Here is a 24321-nt window from a genome sequence, read left to right as displayed (position 1 = left end):
AGAGTTATGTGCGCGGCACATGTTATGATTATTTTTATGAAAATTAAAATGCGTTTGCGTGTAATTAGCCGGGGGAGAGTCAGACTCGCGATGCGTGGCCCCTTCGTTCTTCCAGGAAACATTCGCTCAATGCCATTTTGGGAGACGCTGATGATTTCGCCACCAACACTTTTCGTCTTTTCGATGATGAGGTAATCTTCTCCGACAGCAACATTGTGGCAGCTCAATTTGATTTTGCAATTAACAGTTGGGGCTATTGACTGCCAGCCCAACCCATCGTAGTGCCATTCCAACTGTTTGACTCACGGATCGGCAGCACTTCTAGCTGTACGAGATTCCAGACGCAATATGCACACATCGTGGGCATCTTTACTCTTTATCAGTGGTATGTACATCGGTGCATTACTGTTAATAACAATATTAAATTCAAGCTAAACTTACTGCGGCAACACTTTAAACAAACGTTTATATTCCATTACCTCTTTTAAATCTGATTAATCTGGCATCAACACATTAATCTGGCTGTCAGCTGCAATGGTGTGGAATAAATCAATGGTAGGCTAATTAAAAACATATTTATTTCGCCAAAGAGGTAGTGTAAAGATTCAGTTACATAGATTCGTCGTGTACATTACCTTCGCTTTCTTATACACAAAATCGGTGCTGCCTCGGAGAAAAGCTCATAAATTACGAAAAAAAAGCAAACTAATCTTGATATATGCGAGAGAACATCGATTTTAAGTAAAAATCTTTTTATATTTAAGGAGATTTGACAGATACAACGTACAAGCATGACCTTTGTGAACATTATGAAGTCGTCAGCAGTTAAAATAAATTGCAATCAAGTCCAGCAAATTCCGGCTACAAAGATCGGCTACCTCAAAAGAGGTAAAGAGCAATTCGCAGTGCACTTGTTAATGAAGTTAACTATGTTGTTGACTGTGATTCGTGCCAAGGTGCAAGATCCAACTATGGCCGCATATATACATACATATACATAGATACATTTTTAGCGAAATACGCTGACAAACGAGGAAACCAAAACCATTTGTATGTACAGATCTTTGATGCTTGTCTGCCTCTGAGAGCTAGAGCTCCGACTGAAATCTATGGACCCCATTGTGATATCGTGGCGTCGTAGACTTGCGACTTGTACCGGTGACGAGTTATTCGACGTCAGCCACTTCCGAGAACAATACAGCCATACGGGTAAAAATAGCGACCTCTCAGAGGACAGAAATTTCAAACAACGATTATATTAATTAAGGAACTGCATTCTATTCGTTGCGATATATAGACAAATAATATGCTTTTGAAGCTGATATTATAACTATTTGAGTAAGTCTAGAGAGCTCTCTGTTTTATTTAAAATATGTGCCACCAGTTGCAAAAACTATTAGCTAATCTAAATTATTGTTTCCATGTTATGATCGTTCCCACAACGTTTTAAAGACATTTAATTGGTTGTTAAACTTAAAATAAATTTATAATTTATAAAAAACGTAATTACTACTCTTAATACTCTTAATGGTCTATGGGAGGGTCACCAATTTAATGATACAGTTCCAACTTATTTTTTTAGTGAATTGTATGTTTTCATTAACATTCGATTTACTTACAGTCTAGCCTTTGGCCTAGGGTTTTTTTTTTTTTAAATTAAAATAAAAAGGGAGCTTTGAAATTTTTTTGTAATTTATCAACGTGTGTAAAGGCGTGATTGTTTGTTTCTGTTTTGGTTATAGCTCTGTTCTCATTGACAGTCGCCGTTGCTCTTTGTGTTTTGATTACGCAAATTAAAAGCGTCTAGACAGGGCAGACGCATCGGTGGAACGACCAAGGTAGGGTTGGGATACATTAAGGGAGTGCGGTGGCGAGAAATGACCGACTGAACTAGCCTTCCCTAATGCATCGTTAAATGGGGTTACCCGCTGAAACCTACTAAAACCGTTGGGTACACAGAACATTTACATATGTACAACACATAATTGACCAAGTATCATTTCTTTTCGATTTGTGTGTACATACATACATACGTGTTGAAGACACTTCTGTGGAAGTTTAAAGCGTCATTTAAATTTTTGTCGTTTTAGTTGAATTAGGCTTAGTTTCGCAGCATCCAGCTTTCTGAAGGGTCACTGACCTATCGGCAAGAGAGGGACAGAAAACTATCGATAAGCGATCATACATTTTATTAGAAGAGTGGAAAAAAACCGCAGTATCGGATCAGCGTCGGTCATGTGAAGCCATTTTTGCATATTCCTTTCGTCGCTAACGGAAGAAGGTTGTGTTTCGTGGTTAAAAATAATTCGTGGTCAGGAAAATAATAAAAGTCGTAAAAAGTGTATATAGAAGTACGGGAAACTCGTTGCATACGGAATATCAATAAAATATGTAAGTTTTATATATATGCAAACATTTCGTTGTCGCATTTCATCAGATTATTGCCTCTCTCACCAATTCCACTTTCGTATCCATGCATGTGTGTGTGTAAATCTGGGAATTGAATAAGCGATCAGAAGAGTAATTTCATAACAAATCCATAAATAAGAACTGAAAGGGTCTTAAAAAACACTTGATAATGATGTTGTTTGTCCTATTTGGTACTGCTTATCCGATTTCAGAAAATAAATTTTGGTACCATGTCTATTGCTTGCGATTCTTTTAAAAAACTACTACATCCAATATATATGTATGTATGTATTATATTATCAATATTATACATTACACATATAAATTATAAAAATATATATAATAAATTTACATTAAAGAACGGGGAACTCGTAGCATACGGAATATCATTAAAATATGTAAGTTTTGTATATATGCAAACCTTTCGTTGTCGCATTTCATCAGATTATTACCTCTCTCACCAATTCCACTTTCGTATTCTAGTTTGTGTGTGTATGTAAATATGAGAGTTGAAAAAGCGATCATACATTTTATAAGAAGAGTCAAAAAAAAACCGTAGTTTCGGATCAGCGTCGGTCATGTGAAGCCATTTTTGCATATTCCTTTCGTCGCTAACGGAAGAAGGTTGTGTTTCGTGGTTTTAGGTCAGGAAAATAAGAAAAGTCGTAGAAAGTGTATATAGAAGTACGGGGAACTCGTTGCATACGGAATATCATTAAAATATGTAAGTTTTATATATATGCAAACATTTCGTTGTCGCATTTCATCAGATTATTGCCTCTCTCACCAATTCCACTTTCGTATCCATGCATGTGTGTGTGTAAATCTGGGAATTGAATAAGCGTGACAGAAAACTATCGATTATTGATAACAGTCAAGTTTTATCAAAGCATTGCTTTTCACCAATTCCACTTTCGTATCCTAGTATGTGTGTGTGTGTGTAAATATGAGAGTTGAAAAAGCGATCATACATTTTATAAGAGTCAAAAAAAAAACCGTAGTATCGGATCAGCGTCGGTCATGTGAAGCCATTTTTGCATATTCCTTTCGTCGCTAACGGAAGAAGGTTGTGTTTCGTGGTTTTAGGTCAGGAAAATAATAAAAGTCGTAAAAAGTGTATATAGAACTCGTAGCATACGGAATAGGTCAGGAAAATAATACAAGTCGTAAAAAGTGTATATAGAACTCGTAGCATACGGAATATCATTAATATATGTAAGTTTTATATATATGCAAACATTTCGTTGTCGCATTTCATCAGATTATTGCCTCTCTCACCAATTCCACTTTCGTATCCTAGTTTGTGTGTGTATGTAAATATGAGAGTTGAATAAGCGATCATACATTTTATAAGAAGAGTCGAAAAAAACCGTAGTATCGGATCAGCGTCGGTCATGTGAAGCCATTTTTGCATATTCCTTTCGTCGCTAACGGAAGAAGGTTGTGTTTCGTGGTTTTAGGTCAGGAAAATAAGAAAAGTCGTAAAAAGTGTATATAGAACGGGGAACTAGTAGCATACGGAATATCATTAATATATGTAAGTTTTGTATATGTGCAGAATTTCGTTGTCGCATTTCATCAGATTATAGCCTCTCTCACCAATTCCACTTTCGTGTTCTAGTTTGTGTGTGTATGTAAATATGAGAGTTGAAAAAGCGATCATACATTTTATAAGAAGAGTCAAAAAAAACCGTAGTATCGAATCAGCGTCGGTCATGTGAAGCCATTTTTGCATATTCCTTTCGTCGCTAACGGAAGAAGGTTGTGTTTCGTAGTTTTAGGTCAGGAAAATAATAAAAGTCGTAAAAAGTGTATATAGAACTCGTAGCATACGGAATATCATTAATATATGTAAGTTTTATATATATGCAAACATTTCGTTGTCGCATTTCATCAGATTATTGCCTCTCTCATCAATTCCACTTTCGTATCCTAGTTTGTGTGTGTATGTATATATGAGAGTTGAAAAAGCGATCATACATTTTATAAGAAGAGTAAAAAAAAAAACCGTAGTATCGGATCAGCGTCGGTCATGTGAAGCCATTTTTGCATATTCCTTTCGTCGCTAACGGAAGAAGGTTGTGTTTCGTGGTTTTAGGTCAGGAAAATAATAAAAGTCGTAAAAAGTGTATATAGAACTCGTAGCATACGGAATATCATTAATATATGTAAGTTTTATATATATGCAAACATTTCGTTGTCGCATTTCATCAGATTATTGCCTCTCTCACCAATTCCACTTTCGTATCCTAGTTTGTGTGTGTATGTAAATATGAGAGTTGAATAAGCGATCATACATTTTATAAGAAGAGTCGAAAAAAACCGTAGTATCGGATCAGCGTCGGTCATGTGAAGCCATTTTTGCATATTCCTTTCGTCGCTAACGGAAGAAGGTTGTGTTTCGTGGTTTTAGGTCAGGAAAATAAGAAAAGTCGTAAAAAGTGTATATAGAACGGGGAACTAGTAGCATACGGAATATCATTAATATATGTAAGTTTTGTATATATGCAGAATTTCGTTGTCTCATTTCATCAGATTATTGCCTCTCTCACCAATTCCACTTTCGTATTCTAGTTTGTGTGTGTAGTATGTAAATATGAGAGTTGAAAAAGCGATCATACATTTTATAAGAAGAGTCAAAAAAAAACCGTAGTATCGGATCAGCGTCGGTCATGTGAAGCCATTTTTGCATATTCCTTTCGTCGCTAACGGAAGAAGGTTGTGTTTCGTGGTTTTAGGTCAGGAAAATAATAAAAGTCGTAAAAAGTGTATATAGAACTCGTAGCATACGGAATATCATTAATATATGTAAGTTTTATATATATGCAAACATTTTGTTGTCGCATTTCATCAGATTATTGCCTCTCTCACCAATTCCACTTTCGTGTTCTAGTTTGTGTGTGTATGTAAATATGAGAGTTGAAAAAGCGATCATACATTTTATAAGAAGAGTCAAAAAAAAACCCGTAGTATCGAATCAGCGTCGGTCATGTGAAGCCATTTTTGCATATTCCTTTCGTCGCTAACGGAAGAAGGTTGTGTTTCGTAGTTTTAGGTCAGGAAAATAAGAAAAGTCGTAAAAAGTGTATATAGAACGGGGAAGTAGTAGCATACGGAATATCATTAATATATGTAAGTTTTGTATATATGCAGAATTTCATTGTCTCATTTCATCACATTATTGCCCCTCTCACCAATTCCACTTTCGTATCCTAGTTTGTGTGTGTATGTAAATATGAGAGTTGAATAAGCGATCATACATTTTATAAGAAGAGTCGAAAAAAACCGTAGTATCGGATCAGCGTCGGTCATGTGAAGCCATTTTTGCATATTCCTTTCGTCGCTAACGGAAGAAGGTTGTGTTTCGTGGTTTAGGGTCAGGTAAATAAGAAAAGTCGCAAAAAGTGTAAATAGAAGTACGGGGAACTCGTTGCATACGGAATATCATTAAAATATGTAAGTTTTGTATGTATGCAAACATTTCGTTGTCGCTTTTCATTAGATTATTGGCTCTCTCACCAATTCCACTCTCGTATCCATGTATGTGTGTGTGTAAATCTGGAAATTGAATAAGCGATCAGAATTTTAATCCCATAATAAATCGACAAATAAGAACTGAAAGGTTCTTAAAAAAAACACTTGATAATGTTGTTCGTCCTATTTGCTTATCTTATTTCAGAAAATAAATTTTGGTACCATGTCTATTGCTTGCGATTCTTTTAAAAATCCAATATATATGTAAGTATGTATTTCAGTATTATTATTATACATTACACATAAATTTTACATATACATATAAACTAAGGAAATATGTATCGTACAAAAGTAACTTTCTAGCTTTCAAAGGATCATATTAATATGGTGAATTGCCACACGTAGACATACTTACATATGTACATATGTATAGTAAATCAAAATGCACATGTACAAACCACAACTATGACGATAAAAATAGCATTATTGCACTTGATTAGCAATCATTTTGATTTGATTTTTATGATAGCAGAACAAGCATTCATGGTTAAGTGTGGACTACTACATACAGTTCGTGATAATCGGGAAAAGTGTCCATTACTGCGGCCACCGGCAGATGAGCAAAAAACTATGACATATGGGGTATATGTGTAAAATTCTTAATGTTGTTTAGATGCTATATTTTTTATCCATGGTCAGGGAAAAGCCAGTCACTCCTCACAGTGTTCAAATATGATTTTATTATTATTTTTTTCTCCAATTTCTAATGATCTGCCGAACAAATTTATAAATTTCCACTTCGTACTCCCACTAGGAAAATTGGAAAACTTATAAAATAAACTTAAAATGCATATTCTATTCTTTATGTTAAAATTATTTCGTTTTTTCCTTTAAATTAACTAAATATTTATGTGTATTTAGCATTAGCTTATTGGTTTTGTTTAATATTGACCTTGTAGTGCGCGCTATTACTCAATAATTTTCCAGCAATAACAACTGTATTGTTCGCAATGTCATTATATCACTATTTGGTTTACGACTGGTTGGTAATTATTTAGTTATTTATTAATAGACTCACGCCAGAAGCATGCATTAGGCACGGGAGCAATTAAGCGATTGTCAACAATACAATTGATTAATAATATATAATTGATGGCTGACAACCAAGTCGAGCTACGATAGATGCTATCGGGACAAGGCCGCTTAAGATTTGTGTTTTGATAATACCAAGCAGGCGTTTCCACGAGTTTTTGTGAGCGTTATAATAGTATAAATTGATAAAGCGGTAGCCGAAACCCATCTATAGTTGATTTAAACCTGTATTGGAGACGAACTCTACTGACAATGAAACTGGCAATGTTGTCCTGGATGACTTGGGCGATGCTTTGGGTGAGATCTGAAATCTGCGAGTAAGTTTTCCGAGAGGAGTAGAGCTATCTTTGGAAAATCGTGTGGTTAGAACTTTTTAGCTATAGCTGATCCTCTTGGGAGTTACTTTTGGAATTACCCAATGATTTATTGTCTATTAACCAAGCTACGTTCAATTAGTGCATCGCCGAGGCTCAAGTTCCAGGTCAACCCGAGGCTATGGGTGCCGCCCAAGGGGGCTTGGGCGCAGCGGCGGGGGCGGGTGGACAATTTGGAGCTCACGGCGGTGGAGCGGCTAAAGCCGTTGAGGACGGACCTGGAGCTGGGATGGACGTCGGCATTGGAGCGGGCGCCGAGGTGGGTGCCAGAGCACGTGCCGGAGGCGCTGGACGTAGACGATAGGGACGGCTCTTATATTGGACATTTCTTAATTTTGCTTTTCTATTTGTTCTGTCCGTTTACATATTTGCATTGGGAATACCACCTAGAAAAAGAAAGCACAGAGCTTTAATTTTTTACCGCTGCTTTGTTAAATAATGTCAAAATTTGTATATCACTCCACACACTTGTCGGCGACAAATTTTTTTCCGGTAGCTCAGTGTTGATTCGAAATAGCGGTGCGTCGCGAGGTAATGGTCACACGCACTCTATACTCACTCTAAATAAATGTGAAACAAATCAAATACAAACCGCTTTGGCAGTTTAAATTCCATTTAATGCCCTTTTATGACATTTGCCTCAAAATCTACCGATTGTATCGCATGCGCAGATATGTGCATGCTCCTGGAGGCAGTATCAGAAATTGAAAACTCATAGGCGAATGCTAATAATATCAAAAGAATTTCTACATAGAACATGACAGTCACCGACCTCAGCAATAACAGCAATTTCAAAATGGACAGCAAGTGAAAAGTGTTCTAAAAGGTAAAAGCATTGCATTGACATGTATGCCTCTACTCTTTTTAATGTAACATAAGTTACCCAGCACTTGTGTAAAATTTGGGAAATGTGTCCCCCCCTTAAACATGGGAACAAAACTTTGCCTTGCATAAGAAACTGTCTTCGACACGAGCCACGTTTGGTGACCTACCTGTCTGGCCACACGCCCTTTAAGATAGGAATTCCTTTACCTGTCCAACCTCTTGACAAAATCGAAAATTTATTTTGCTCATACATACTCCTATATATAGCTACATGAAGAAGGCAGTCCCGTGCCAGAAAATCATTATATATTCTCCAAATCGGTAGTAAAACTTTTGCTTTGTCTTATCATTTCTAAAAGTGCGCAATAGCAAAACTAAGTACGAAAAAGTATTAACTTTTAAAACGACGTGTCCCAAATCGACTGTTTTCTTCTTCTTCAACGTCATATCGACTTTTGCGCCTTAGCAAGGCGTTGAATTTAATTTTTTTAAGACTTATTAACACCGTAATGACTTGGGAATATAGAAGACGGCGTTGAAATGGGAACAATTTTGATGACGGACGGGAGGAAAATTGTACTCGCCACGCGTGTTCACATTATAACTGGATAGAAAGTACGGACTACTGGAATAACAAAGTAGTTTATAATTGCAACATTGATTCTAATGACACAAACAGCAATTATATTAACACTTCTTCGAGCCTTGAGCGCCAATAGAATCATTCGTTCGCCCTGTTAAAAACCTCACCAGTAGTATTTAATATAAAATGCCAAAATTGCCGTTTTCTATTTGTATCTGTCAGATACTTTTTCACTCCCGCATGGTTTATAGATTGGGCATTGCAGCCGGGACAACAGCATAAGGAACATTTTAGGTTACTCCCTAGTTTATGGTGCCCAACAGAGTAAGAAAGTTGGATAGCTGTAATTTCGCCTGCATAATTAATAATTCGAAAGAAAAGTGAATGTTACAATCGGGGAAGCTCAACGAAAATATCAAGTCACAAATGTCGATTGTAACAATTCACTTATTTAATTTATTAGGATGTAAGCGCAAACACGTTCCAACATATTTCAGGCATTGCATGGTTCTAGACGAGGTTGTCCAAAAATCTAATTTAAAACAAATTTTCTCGAGGGTAGACTCGCGAAGTGATTCGCTCGAGCGGTGCCAATTAACAGTGTGAGTGTGCGGTCCAAAATGTGCCGATCCCCATATAGAAACTTCTATTTGCGCTCGTGCAATTGAAGATCGGATACGAGGTTTTTTGGTTTAAAAATAGCCATCTCAATATTTATTTTTGGTCAATCTATCCTATTTGGCCATTACCTGATACTCTATGTCACGCTTCCGTCGCCGCTTCTCACTTTGATGTATATTTTTAAATCCCACAAAATACTTGAAATCATTTTTAAGCTAAGTGATTTTTTGTGTCTATAACATAAACATCAGCCCGGCAGCAGCGGCAATCCAATCCTAGAATACGAAACTCATCCAAGACTGATAGAATATGACTGAATGGCAATTTATGTAGTGTGCCAGAATTAACAACAATTGAGATAGTTCTTCCCAATTGATTTTATTGTGTGTTGGATTACTAAAAATTTGATAATTATTCAACGACGCAGTTAAGTAAATTAGCTTACCTAATTTGTTTATAAGCATACAAATAAATTATTTGCTTTGACAGGTATAATTATTTATTGTTTTTCTTAACTTAATTTATTCACCTATTCCAATTTACAATTGTAATAACTTTCTTTATTTATATTTATTTATTATGTCATTATCGGTGGCGGAAGAAATACAGACCAGGACTTACTGGCCAAGGGTATCAATAATTTCTTCATGCTATGTGCTGGATTGCAAAAAGCCAAAACCAAAACAATTAGTTTTAAATATTTGTGACCGAAAATGCTTTAAATATGTGACTAATATGTATTGACACAAAGAGAGCTTAAAACGACTGTTTATAGCATGAATGAAATACCATATCACCCAAAGGCAACCTGTCGAGTTTGTGCTTTTTAGATTTGCTTGCGATTCTTTTTCTTGCTCTTTCTCTCTGACACGCGCGAATAAAATTGTTTATGATTCGCTTTGGCGCCCTGTCACTTATTAACGCTCTTATCTATCGCTGGCATTAAAACTTTCCGAAGTCGCTGATGATCGTTTACGATCACCGAACGAAGACATGAAACTGGGAACTGATTCGAGGTGAAAGAACTTTTAGCGGGTCTCTGTCGTGGGGAAGCTCCGTTTAGAAAACCACCCAAATAAATACCTGTCCAAAATAAAGAACCCCCTTCCAATAGATGAGTGCTCTTCGTTTTCCATTTTGATAGTATCCTTGTATTCTGTTTGTGTTGATTTAGAAAAATATGAAACTATTTTATGAAATTATAAGAAATAAAATAATTTACTTTCTTGTTAAACTCAGCATCTGATGGCTCTGCCACAAAGCCTTTAGCTAGTGGAAGTTATTTGTTATCACTTCTGAGAAGAGGGGCGAGGTCTGGCGAAAACATTTGCTCAACTCATTGGGCTTTCTCGACTTCGGTGAGTGGCACCGCCGGTTTCATCGATTTGTCGTGGAGTGGAGGAAGTGGTCTGTGTTTTGTCCGGTGACTGCCACATGGCACATGGAGCCATGACTTGATCGCACGTGAAGGCCTTCGACGCAATCGCAAAATGCGGAAAATCCACTTCAAAAAATTTTATAGAATAGTTGCCTGGCGCTTCTTAAATTTGCATAAATCTTTTCTGCCTGTTCACTGGCTTTTTGTTCATTAGTTTTCAATGATGTGTAGTATTGCGCTCTTTTTTCAGCGTGTGTGCGGTGTTTTATTGCGCTTAGTCAAACATTGAAATGCAACAGCGCAGATCTCAGCGTTATTTGCTATTACCGTTATTTGTATTTCTTGGTTGTCTGTCAATTGCTATAATTTTTGCTGCTGCTGAAACTATTTAATTATTTTTTTCTTATTTGTAAGTATTACGTTATTTCCTTCATGTTAGTATTAAAATGCCAGCTTCTCGAGCCTAACCTTTTAAATTTATATTTTCGAAGGCTACTTCCTCTCATGTCGACACAATTTTTTTTTTTGTTTGTATAATTTTATTAAGAAGCGGGGAAGCGGAGAACCCCTTTGTGACCTTGGTCTCCCTTGGGGCACTAGTGGTGATATCAACGTGACACAAAAGTGATGTACCCGGTTTATAAAAAGTACGTATGTAAAAAGTAAAACAAAATCAGCTATATTTAATTGTTCCATAAGTACGCAAACGTTGGACAAAATCACTAGCACGCCTCGTGACATTATTCAAGGCACCCCAAGCATCACTCATACGTCACGTTGGACGGGCGGGCAGACTTGCTTTCAAAGTGTCCATCAGTGTGTTCCCATATCAAATATCGTAGGACGCTTGCTGATCAATGGAAAGCGTCAAACGCTGACGCCCAAGCTGAATAACCGGTTGTACATGCACCACCCAACAACCAATATTTTCATCGCGCTCGGCCCCAACCCGCCACAGTGGGCTACAGGTTCTGGCCGTATGTTTTGATGTCGGATGTGAACATAAACACTCGTGGACAAAAATATAGATGCACACACCACAAAATGCGCGCCCACATATAAAATGCCAAATAAACCTGTACACTGCAGGAAGTTTTGATTTAATAGGTATTTGTTTAAATATCCAACTTTATGTTATCTAACAAATCCCATTTTATACCGCGATTTATACCAAATTTAAAAATTTGGTTTGACTTCTTTTTTTGCACAATTATTAAAATTTTTCTGCGAGTGCTGATTTCCTACCACGTGCGGCTCCACTTTTGTTTGACCGCACGCGCAAAACTTTGCTGCCATATGCAAGACATCATGCGAATTAATGGGCCGCACATGGGCAATCCGAGATGATCCGTTGGATACTGGATGAAGGCATCTTTGCTGATGATGATGATGATTTTTGCGAGCGGTGGGCGTTTAAAAAAGCATTTCGATCCATTTTTAGATTTCATACAGAACGCTGCTCCCTTTCGACTACTCTGATTTCCCTGAACTACTATGCGCTGTCCCAGTCTGGCGATTGGGTGCTTTCGCGAATTCCATTCCAATACAATACAATGCAATATCTAGTTTGGAGGCCGTCGCCCCCTTTTGGGTATACAAGGTATCGTATTCTGCTTACCCATCAGCATGTTTTTTTCTGTAGCGCGTGTGCAGGTTGTTTGATTTATTTGCTGACTTTGTCTACATTTGTCTGGCTGGAGTCGTGTGCAGGGAAGGGACGGGACAATCGGTGATGATTATCCCAACAACGATTTTGCCAATTTGGCGCGGCTTCGGAAATGTTATTAATTTATTCATCATAAATTTTAGCGGAGTTGGTGTAAAGTTGAACTAGTTTAATTTATTTACAACATTATCGGATATCACGCCATTTCCGATTTAATTATTTTTAGATAATGTTGTTGCCCTTAAAGTCAATGTTGTGGGAAGTCTTGAAAAGCTAAATTCATACGAGATCGGAATCTGAGCTGTGTGAACAGATGAAATGTAGTTTCAGTTCCCCTTCAAAAGCGCTGAGAGTTAAACTTGTGAAGTAGGTTTATTGCCACCGATCTTGGCCAATTTGTGACGAGTTCTCAGTACCCGTCATCCTCTTGTGTTATTTTACTTTTTGCCCGGTTCTCAGCTAAAATTTATGGTGTGGGTATTGTGAGGTGTAAACAAAAATGTTAATAGTTTACCATTTCTTTTTCATCGTTCGTTTTGCCATTTATGTATTGTTTCATTTTCTTTGTTTTCCTGGTTGGTTTTGTTACAGTCCGATCGGACACGTGTCACACAAAATACCATTGACCCCTTCCATATTGACAAGACGAATCAACCGAAAGTGTTCAGCGTCTGTAATCGCTTTTAAATAGACAAAATGGTTGAATAATTTAATTTTGAGTTCCGCCACTTTTCTCGTAATCTGTCATCAGTGTAATTATTCTTCAAAACTGCTATGATACTTGTGGGATTTTATCAGTTGCAAATAACACACTGTGACATATCAACAACTTTACCAAATTATACTTTTTCTGTATGAGGCGCGAGAAATAGGAAAAAAGTGCGATTAAATCAAGTCACACGAATATTGATCACGAGTTTATATTATGGTAACGTTATTAATTTCGTCAGATTTGCTGGAAGTCGCTCTTCGACTTTGGAAGTTCCCCGATTGTGTTGGTTGTCTTTATAATTGTTTGGCTTCAGTAAACAGAGCTACAAAAGACGACGGCTTAGATGAAATGCAGAGTTTAATATTTTCATATTATGTATGTATATAAAGATCTCTTCCGGCCAAACCAATCTTAATGCAGTTTTAGCCTAAACAAAGCAATAATAGCATCAAAAGAAATCACGTACAAATAATCAAAGAGTTTGCTTCCTTTTAGCCCGCCTTACTCATATTTCACTGTCATAATTTACGTCAGAGCCAAAAATTTCTTTGCTTTTTTATACGCGTTACTCGTAGATTAAAAGGGTATACTAGATCCGTTAAAAAATATGTTACAGGTAGAAGGAAACGTTTCCAACCCTATAAAGTATATATATTATTGATCAGAATCACTATCCCAGTCTAGCCGAACATGTCCGCCCGTCTGTCCGTATGTATGAACACCGAGAAGCAAACCGTCCAACTCTGCTAATTTAATTTTTTTTAGTTATTTTTTTTTTTATTATTTTTCTTTTTAATTTCTATTGATATGGCATATTTATTTAGATATTTTGAAATTTCTTGTTTGCTTTCCCACTAGCTGAGTAACGTATATCTGAAAGTCGAGAAACGGCTATAGCGTTTTTTTAATAATCGTAAAAACAAAACCGCAAGCAGGCAGGCCACAACAAAAAATTTTATCAAAAGGCAAAGTCACGTAAAAGAACAAACGCGGCATAACAAATGTGCGATAGCGTTTAATAATTTTTACGAAGCGCTCGACATAAAAGATGGGTGACGGGGGTGCTTGGGTGGCTAGTGGGACATAAACACACTCACATAAATAACAGCCAGAAAAACTCAACTACTCAATCTTTCAGTTGCTCGTTTGGCCTTCTTAGTTTACTAATCAGCGGCACGTGTTTATTTTGCAACAAAGTGACAATTTCCTCTTCCGTCTGCCCATCCAAACACATTCCTGTATTCGTTTCTTCTCCACCGTGCCCCCGTGTTCTATCATTACCTCTTTATCGTTGGTTTTTGAGTTACGTAAGTTTTATAAAGGGAACTAATGGTGAAAAATGATTGAGCATGCAGCTTCCATGTACATAGACGCAGCGCAAGTTTGTTTTCAAATGATGCCATGCCCACTCTAACGCCCACAAAACGCCCAAAACGCTGGACTATTTTTTTCACTAGTTTTCGGTAGTGTTTGTTAGCCGGTTATATTCAGCTTGGTGTAGGCCCTCTGTCCGATTTGTGAATGAGTTAAGTGTGTCTGCTCTATCCTACTCTCGGATCGGGTTTCTATCACCGCTCCTCCTTTCAGCATAGTCATCAGCAGAGCCGTTATTATAATCATCATCATCCGACCAGAGAGGCCCATTCAAAAAGTGCAAACATGCACGGTTGTAGAAGTTACTATGCAGTTCGAGTCCGGAACTGGGTGCTTTGTATCATTTTTCTATTAGATCTGTTATTGTTTTAGAGATCATTAATCCCAGACAGTGGCACACGGTGTCATATGAGGGTGGAAGAAAATATATACATATCAAGCTCTATATATCTAATAGACATTGGTAATGTTACTGCTTTAAAATGCAAATTTTTTTTTGTTCTACCATCGATTGAACTTGGACCGTTAAATTTCCGGACAAACCGCGGAGCTGTCATCAGATCATTAAGAGTTAATTTTTACCTACCAGCAGTAGTATAATATCGTATCGCATGGCATCGGTTGGACAGGAGAAGATTAATGATAGTGTAAATGGATGTTTGCTGCTCACTTACTGGCACGTGGAGAAATTTGAGGAATATATGTTGTCTTCAACAGATTCAAAAAATTAAATGGTTCAAGAATTCTTTAAATTTACAAAGAATTTAGGACAATAAATGATTATTATTAATGTGCAAACACATTAATAACAGTATGTGTATAAACATTAATAATTTGTCGCAGCAACGGTTGGAGATTAAGTTTCTCGGTGCTTCTGTCTTGATGGATGTGCGTGCTTACACAACCCTAGCAACTTTAGTCGCTGAAACTTGTTGCTGCCAGCATATCTTGCTCAAAACCGGCGCAAGGCGGAACGCGACGGAATGGCCGGCGAACTGGGAACCCAAATACAGAGCTGGTGGCGGTGCGACACCCACCGACATGACACACCAGACTTCCCTCCCACGCTCTCTTGACCGGCGTCGACTTGTTTGCATTGGCACCACTAGCGCTGCAACTGCAAAAACATTACCAGCAACGCCATTTCCCTGCTTCACTGCCACGGCGTTTTTAGTGTTTTATTTTTCTGGGCTGTATTTTTTCGTCGCCAGCTAAACTGGTCCGAATGCGACATTTTGTATGCCGATCACATTCCCCGCCAGCTGACTCACGCAGCTTCTACTCTTAGCATCCTGCGTCGGCAGGCAGTGTGCTACAGTCAGCCAGCCCACCATATACCTAGGATTATATCCGCAGCTCCCGCGGGCGCTATTTACGCCCACCGACGCGAAGTCAAACCTTGGACCTGGTCATAACTACTTGTCGCTTGGGGAACTGCTTCAGACTTCCTATTGAGTATTATAGCTACATTTGAGTGCATCGTGGGGCTTTGACTATATGTTAAAGCATTATTCCAGTTTCATTAAGCCACTGTACCGCAAATGTTTGTCGATTCTCGTTTTGAGTTTTATTTGTGCCGTTTTTCTTTATTTATTTTTGTTGTGTTGCTCCTCTCGCAGTTGGTCTGCTCTCAACCGGATGTTGTGGGAATTTTTAAATTTTGTTGCTGCTGCTGCTGTTATTAACTGTCATATGTGTTGTTGCTTGTCTTGTAAGAATAAAATGTCATGTGTGCTAGCCACACGTACCCCATCCGCCGTGGCTTAAGTGGGTGGAGCAGGCACACAAGTGACTAAGTTTTCGTCTGTTGCTGGTGCTGCTGCAGCTGCAGCTGCAAGAATTTCCTTTGCTGTTCATTTCATGCGCGAAATTTAATGACAGTCGTACCGCCTGTTTTTAAGCACATGCCGCATTCTGTTTTGCTTTGTTTTTGTAGGGCTTCGGGTACATGCGTGCCGAAAGTTAATTTGCAGAAAGTTATACAGCTTATTGCTTTTCCCCTGCATTTGGTCTTAGATGTACGTATACCCTTTACCCCATTTAGCCATAACGTATACTTAATATCTGTATAAAAATGGGAAAAATTTAAATATTAGGAGACAGACGAACACGGTAAGATCGACTCGGCTCGTTATCCTGATCAGAAATATATATAGGGTCGGAAAAAACTCCTAGCTGTTACATAATTTTCAAGGATTCTAGTATAGGGTATACTAGGGCTACTCTACGAGTAACGGGTATAAGTATTCGAGCCTGAATGGAGTTTCAGTATAGGGTATACTAGGGCTACTCTACGAGTAACGGGTATAAGTATTCGAGCCTGAATGGAGTTTCAGGGTGTAAGTTTGAATATTGCCAAAAAAATCAAATTCGGGTTGACCTAATTTTTCTATATTGCAGCTCAATTTAAAACTTTCAGAATTTTTATGACCCGCTCGTGTGGTTAATTTAAATTTGACTCAACAATCTGTACATTTGTTATCTGTTATCGGTCCCTTTCGCCAGCTATAGCTTGAATAGCATGATTCCGTCCTTAGCACGCCTCCATGCCTGAGACAATTAATATTAATGCTATAATATATATATGCGTATTTTCATAACAAATAATTTTTTAATCAATACCTATTTTAGGGGACGGGGTTTTCTGGTGGTTGCTTCTGTGACATAGTCTGATAAGAGTTAAAAATATGCTACAGTTCGCATTGAATACATTTTTTTACGATCGCTATGTGGAAGGGCATAATCTTTAATAGATCGTAGACTTATATGTACAGATAATCTTAATTTATTTTCCGATTATTGGGTGAGCCATAAAAAAATCGTTACTATAATGATTGTAACATTTCCATTACTACCTACAAAAATCATTTATAAAATTAACGGGATTAACTTTTCATTACGAAGCTATTTTTTCGTTTTTACCAAAGCTTTTTTTTTTGTCATTTATTTCGATCCCTGATGAAACCCGAACTTGTCGCCACGCATTGTTTTTCTTTAGACCCGGCAATCTTTGATTTTCCTGTATACGTTATGATCCCTTTGGTGGCGGCGTCGTCAATTTCCATTTCGCGTACCAAGCGGGAGGTTGTGAAGTGATTTCCCGAGACCTCCCTCCTCCCAATTTTTTCGGACTCAGCATGGCCTTGGTTGCGGAACAATATTATAATAATGACGCCATGAAATTACCGCCTTCGTTCGCATCATTGCCATGATTGTGGCAAAAATACGATGCAGTTGCTGATAAACTGAGAAATGTAGTAAAAACATTTACACTTGCAAACAAAAAGCCGCAATTCGAATGGCATTTTCATAAAATCCAGAAATACATGCGATGACGAGTTTTAACTTATTCAGAACGTTCGAAAGAATATGGTAATCAGAAGAGGATACTGAAAAAGTTTATATCAAGTTTTATGTTTCTGGAAACCTTGGTACCGAGATCTTTATGGACTTACTCGGGTGAATAATTGTTTCTTATCTTACACTTTCTTAATATGGAATATAAACGTGACTCTTGTAATTATAATAAACGTAAACTCATTGTAAATTTTTCAGTGGACGGTCGTTTTTGAAAACATCACTATCGTTGCATTGCATTTAAGATGCTCCACAACGACATTCACTGCCTTATAAGCATGTCCTATAACCATGACGAATGAAAAAACGATTCGAATCTAATTCGTTTGATTATGCGATGAATCAGTATTTCCTCACTACGTCATCCTCCTTATTTACGAATAAACAGTATTTGTATCTGCATCTAGATCGGAATTTACAATTAGAGTCTGGCCGCGATGTCGCCATTTGTTTGTCGCACATACGCATCTTGTTCTTTTTCATTCTTTGTCATTAAATAGTTACACACACTCAGTCACTGTTCTCGGAGAATGAGAGTGGCGGCTGGAATTAATGGATGTCTCTTTGTCCCGGCAAATATTTACGCTAAACTTTCGTGTCAATTGATGCTACATTTCCCATTGCTTATCCGCGGTCTCTGTGTGTTATTTTGTAAAGAAAAGTGTGGAATTATACTGCCAACTGAAGCGGCTCTAAATAAGCTGATAATTCGCCCACATCTGATGGCTGATGGGCGCCCTTTCCATTTTGTCGCCATGAAGCAATTTTATTTTCACTGTGCCCGTCTTCAAGTTTCCAGAGAAGCGAGCAGATTTTTGTGTAGGTAGGGTCAGTGAGTGGCATCACCCTTGTCTTAAACTTGTCTACACTATCTTGGTGGAGAAATTGCGAAATAGACGATTGCATAGTTATAAGACCAAATGGGATTGTTGGGGAATAATCTATATTATAGTAAGTTCTAAGTAGTAATATAATAAAAGTGGGAAGTTTGTTTTAAAAGATGACTGTAACTAGGATTAGTGCCATTTCATTTTATTTTTAAACAATGTGTAACAATTCAAACCGTCAGATTTTTGAAAACGAATTGTCCATATGGTTACTCCTTAACTTTCCAAAAGCCCACGTAGCACAACGAATCCAAATAATATGCTTAGTAAAAACTCATGTTGAGTCCATAAATATTTTAAATTCTCGCAAACCGAGCTCTTACCTAAAACGAAGTTAAATCGGGCAAAAATTGGCAACTACAATTTCAGTCCGACACGATATATGGTGACATTGGATGCCGTCTAACCAGCAGAATATCGGCGCGAAGTGTTGACACCAGAACAGCCAACAAACTCCTCAACAAAAACCATAATGACAATAATTAGTTAAATGAACTGGTAATTTTCAAAGACGAGTGAGAAAATGAGCGGGTGACATGCGGGTCCTGACAATCGATTTCGTTCAGATTGAACCGAAAAAAACAAAAATGGGGCGGCAAACAACGCCTCATTAATGGCAAAATGAGATTCGATGGACATCGTGGAGTTACCGTTGGACAGATGCGTGTAGTCTGATCCCCTAGGTGAACAAAGATTCCTAATAAAGTTGACGCTCCATTCACCATCAAACTCAACATTATTACCGATGACTGGATTCGAGGTATAAATAATTTTCGTTGCTTGTGCTTTTGGTGTTTTTGGTTTTCGTGGCAAATTGAAGCGGAATACTTATTTTCAGATACAAATTGATACCGTCGCTTTGTCTGACAAGAAGCGCAGCGGGCAGTCTCCTTACTCGAAGACTCCCTCAATGGGAGACAGAAATTTTCGGCCGTTGTTAAAAATTCGAAAATTACGTGACTACATTTCAAAAAGGCAACAAATTTCGTAAAAATGAAATGGGAATTCCGGATGACAGAAATGGTCCAATTCATGCACCGAGAGGGCCAATATGTCTTTGTCGTCGGCTGTTCCTCGACCGCTAGATTTTCTGCCTTATTCCAGTGGCTTTACCTGTCCGCTCGGTCCTTGCGTGACTGGGATGGCTATTAAATATATAGAGAAATTGTTGAAAAGGTCACAGACGATATCTTTCCGATGGCAGGAAATAATCTATCCAGTATCATTTTTGAGCTTATATTCGCTACAAGTACCAATGAGCAAGTGAAGAGTTAAACAGATTTTTTTTATTAACCTATTCGCTTCATTTTGTGTTTCCCACCCTCTTGGGCGATTTTTCCTCTTTTACCCCTGTAACACATTGGTAATGACCTCGATTTTTGAAGTACAATTTGTGTTGAAACTTCCATTGGCAGTTTAATTTCCCATACCGTAAAATGTATAGAGCAGATGGATGGAAGCGCTTCCGACGTTATAAAATATGTATACCACTAGCCAAGTCTATCTGGTAATTTTTGCCCGTCTGCACGTCCGTATGAACAGTGTGATCTGTCTAGGCCATACTTTAATTTTTTTTTGTATATTTCTTATGTTATTATGGTCCGGAAAGTTTTGATTAACGTCAAAAACAAGTTGACCATGCCCACAAAACACAAAATTCTATCTCCTTAACAATAGTATAAACTATTTTAATTTTTCTAGCCAACTTGGATTGATATGTAAAAAAAATCACTTCGTATTTATGCTGAGCAACTGGTATCCAATAGTCGAAAAAATCGACTCTTGTTCTTCTTTTGGGCGGTGGCCTTTGGAGACGAGTCACGTTTTGTGCGTGCAATCGGATATTGTTTCGTGTATGTTTTTTCTTTGTTTTCCATTTGCACAATTATAGGGCGAGACACCCACATTTACCCCAAGGTCCAGTTAAAACACCTCCAGAACCCAAGTTCCTCGGAACTTCTAATAGAGTTGTAATGAGTGTGAAAATTAATGTCGTCATACTCATGCACGCAAATACAGGAATTTATAAATCGCAGGGAATGGGAAGGGTTTAAATTTTTGCATGGGTGTGCGCCGATGGGTTAGGTGTTGATGGGTCAGTGCTGATATTTGCGCTTATCTGGAACTGAAGTACGCGTCATAATCAATAGCGAGTGTAAAAGGGCAAGCAAAGGTTGGCGGCGGGTTTGTTTATGGGGTGTGTGTGAGTCATGCCATTTATATAGCCGATAAGATATTTTTGCGGTACGGTGTATATTGATTCTAGTTACGCTGATAGCAACTAAATCCACACCGAAAGATTTACACAGAAGCAAAATAAATAGGTTGGTGTACATCGGTTTCATATAAATTTATTGTCTGAGATAAAGTTTAAAGGGACATGAAACATTCAACATGCAACAGTAGGTAACCCATTTAATATAATTTCTTAGGTTGTGCCAAAAACTAAATATATTATTCTAAGTTTTAAAGTATTTTTTTTTTTTTGACATTGTACAAAAATTTTACATTTTTTTCGTTCCGTTGTGCATGTGTACTTCGTCTTTTCAATAAACACTTTAACCTTACAGACCTAAATTCTTCTCCCTTTTCAGATTTACATGTAATGCAGTTCTTCATAATTCAACGGTATTTTGGTTTAGGTAAGTCCAGCACCTTCTGATTTATTTATTTACATATGCTTAACTTTATAAGATAATCAGGCTGGGCGACCGCCAGACAGATTGTTATATAATTATAAATTCTTGACATTATTCTCGGGGGATTGTAAGACACCAGGGTAACCAGTCGAATATCTGAATACCAGATAACTATACCACATACGTGGCAACATGTGCGCTGCGTCTATGTCTCTGAAAGCTGCATATCACAACATTCTAGCTTTTATAGTTCCTGAGATTGAGGCTTTCACACTGACAGGTGGGCATGGCCAGTTCGACCCGGCTATTGATCAAGAATATATATACTTTATATGGTCGGAAATACTTTCTTGTACCTGTTACATACTTTTTAACCGTAAAAACAAACAAACAAAAAAAAAACGGCTTTCTCGCAAAACTTTGTGATTGTTTATTGTTTTCCAGCCGTTTTGGTACGGTTTTTTATATTTCTTTCGTATGAAATACTTTGTCGCCTTCTTACTCCACTAAGGCACTGAACTAGAAGAACTTAAGCAAAATGGCAAAAGTCCATCAATATTTAAAAACTTCGCTTTCGACTTTCACGTTTAGATTTTACTATGCAAAAGGTTATCGTTGCAAATCGATGCGGAACTGGTCTGTTAAGTGCAGAAGATCGATGACTCTGCCGGGGTCCAAGTTGAGAGTCACCGAAGGTTTAAGATCTGTTCGGCAAATAAATATTTATATATTTGGCTAAACTTAAGCCAAATGGATCGATCTCTCTCACAAAGACTTACTTTCGGAAAAACCAAGTTTGCGTGGTCTCAACACTTATGTATATATATATTGTTCGTTTCTACACATAGGAAATATCAAAGCGCTTTAGAAGAAAGGGATTGTTTAGCGGGATAACAGTTATTTTTTACACAAAAAAGGCGACTCCCTCGCAAAGGTCGAAAATCAATGGAGGTTAACTTTCGAAAGAACGTTCTATGTGCATTTTTTACGCATATCTTTCCGGCACCTTTGTAGTTTCACATACCCACAAAAGGAACACCAAAAATCAAGCAAATCCAAAACGGAAGTACTTCTAATTTCGATATGGCCTCCTTAACCCCTCTGTGTGGATGTTTTTGTGTGTGTGAGATTTATTTTCCGCTCTAACTACACGCACCGCGCTTAAACCAAGCATTTTTCGATAGTTGAAATCACGGGAAAACGGTAGGGCGAACGATAAAAGCTAACTGCAACTGGACCTGGACGAAGGATGGTAGAGAAAGGGCTCCATTGTGTTATGTCATATTCCTCTCCTGATTGCGGAACAGAAGCACGGAAATCTTGGTTAGGTTGGTATTATATATCGACCAAAAACAAGGCCGCAACTACTCTGTACGCAGATCAAAAAGTATAAAAAAGAAAATTAAAGCGGCAAAGAAGAAGTACCAGACACAACAACAACAATGGTATGCTTTATGGACTTTGAACTCTGGCTTTGTTGCTCAGCAAAATAATAAAAAAGAGCATTTGCAAAAAAAAAAAAAGCAAAACGATGAGAAAACGAAAATGGAAACTGAAAAATTGGAACAAGAAACAGTGACATTAACAATATATCAAACAGTGGGAATTATATGATACAATTCCAATTCAAAATGTATCAAAAGCAATTATAGATAAAATACAAGTATCCAAATTATAAAAATTAATATTTTGGCAAACTTTTAATTTTTATTGCTTTTTATTTATGAGTGAAGGTTGTAATAAAAACTCGATGGGAAATGATATCCTTTATCACAAAACAAAAAACATCCTTAATCTCGTTTAACCTGGAGATAACTTTTATTTACCAGGAGAAAATAGAAAAAACGCCAACAGTTCTAAACAAGTTTTAAACTCCCCTCATGATAATACTATTTGGCTTAATCTCCTTTGTGACTAATAAGCTTAAAGATGTCAATGTAATCGTTCGGTGAAATCCCTAGCGTGCGAGTGGACAAATAAAGTTAAAGATTAGCCGTCATCGAATCAGTGTGAATTCCCGTCAGGCTTTCTTCTTCTAATTTTTGGGCAAGTTAATATAAGAAATCAGTCCCGGATTAGTAAGTAACAATCTCCGGAACACATATTATTTTTGAAATTGTTCTTACATTAAACTAGTTTTCAGCAATAAAAAATATTAAACAGCAAAAATTTAGCTGCCCCACAAAAATAATTAGCTGATGTCAAGACCTGTCGTTGCTCTGTCGTCATTGACATCCTTTCAAGCCCGATTCCCATTTAGATGTCACTGCCCATAATTCACAATTTAATGTAGAGTCATTATTTATTAACACTACTGCATTTTCTTTGCTCTCCTAAAATTGAGCAATTTATAACGATCTACTTAACTTGAGGCCGACAAGCACAAGAAGCGCTGGGCTGAAAGTTTGGACCATTCCATGGGCACCACTTGACAGACCCCTCGGAAACCGAGTTAAGTCTCCCAGTCGAGATTCCATGTTGGCCGGACCCCAAAGTATTTCAACCATCTGAGTAACCCGACATCAGCATCCAACAATTTCAATATTTCATCAAAGAGATTCAAAGACTTTTTCTTCGCCGGAGAGTGGGTTAATGTTACTAGCTGACTTTTCTTCTGCCGGGGTAAGTGCAGTAGCGCCAAACTGTCGCTGCAATTACTCTCCTTAAATGTGGAACAGATGGAGAACATGGGGTTGTGGATGGGGCTTAAGGGTGCAGAGTGCTCAGAGCCGGGATGAATGCCAAGTAATACATATCTTACTATTTACTTTTACGTTTTCGCCGTTTCCCGCTTCAGCACTGTCTTCTCACTTTGTCTGTGTTTTCAGAAAAAAATTAAAAAAAAAAAGAAGTGCAATCGAAAAGGTAAACGTCGACTTGTGGTATCCTTTCAGTATTAAACAAGTTTTTAATAAATATTGTTAAAATAT

The 24321-nt window shown here is 37.6% G+C and overlaps 1 protein-coding gene and 3 long non-coding RNA genes across 10 annotated transcripts; 2 read left to right on the top strand and 2 right to left on the bottom strand.

Moving 5' to 3' along the window:
• Positions 1–1927: 1927 nt before the first annotated feature.
• On the top strand, positions 1928–23038 carry LOC27206267. 7 transcript variants are annotated; one of them, XR_006541697.1, is made up of 3 exons: positions 1928–2391; positions 6089–6147; positions 21347–23038. It is a non-coding gene; the product is annotated as an uncharacterized LOC27206267 (long non-coding RNA). The 7 variants fall into 7 exon arrangements; XR_006541700.1 differs by having other exon boundaries at positions 6089–6151; XR_005543880.2 differs by lacking the exon at positions 1928–2391 and adding an exon at positions 2780–3624.
• On the top strand, positions 7104–7738 carry LOC6736192 (glycine-rich cell wall structural protein). Its single transcript, XM_002083052.4, has 2 exons — positions 7104–7272; positions 7432–7738. The coding sequence occupies exons 1-2, from the start codon at positions 7228–7230 to the stop codon at positions 7651–7653; spliced, it is 267 nt and encodes an 88-aa protein (XP_002083088.1). The 5' UTR covers positions 7104–7227; the 3' UTR covers positions 7654–7738.
• On the bottom strand, positions 8096–11201 carry LOC27207187. Its single transcript, XR_006541702.1, has 3 exons — positions 10601–11201; positions 9824–10534; positions 8096–9774 (listed from the first exon to the last, which is right to left on the bottom strand). It is a non-coding gene; the product is annotated as an uncharacterized LOC27207187 (long non-coding RNA).
• LOC123327170 lies at positions 17531–18443 on the bottom strand. Its single transcript, XR_006541701.1, has 2 exons — positions 17964–18443; positions 17531–17897 (listed from the first exon to the last, which is right to left on the bottom strand). It is a non-coding gene; the product is annotated as an uncharacterized LOC123327170 (long non-coding RNA).
• Positions 23039–24321: the final 1283 nt, after the last annotated feature.

Source organism: Drosophila simulans, chromosome 3L (genome assembly GCF_016746395.2).
Source record: "Drosophila simulans strain w501 chromosome 3L, Prin_Dsim_3.1, whole genome shotgun sequence".
Lineage (NCBI taxonomy): Eukaryota > Metazoa > Arthropoda > Insecta > Diptera > Drosophilidae > Drosophila > Drosophila simulans.
This window is presented reverse-complemented; position numbering and strand designations above follow the sequence as displayed.

What these genes read in the sequence shown, in the direction of transcription:
- LOC6736192 (XM_002083052.4), top strand. Translation starts at nt 7,228, where the DNA reads ATGAAACTGGCAATGTTGTCCTGGATGACTTGGGCGATGCTTTGG. An exon ending in TGACTTGGGCGATGCTTTGG is followed by an intron (nt 7,273 to 7,431) that starts GTGAGATCTGAA and finishes ACGTTCAATTAG; the next exon opens with TGCATCGCCGAGGCTCAAGT.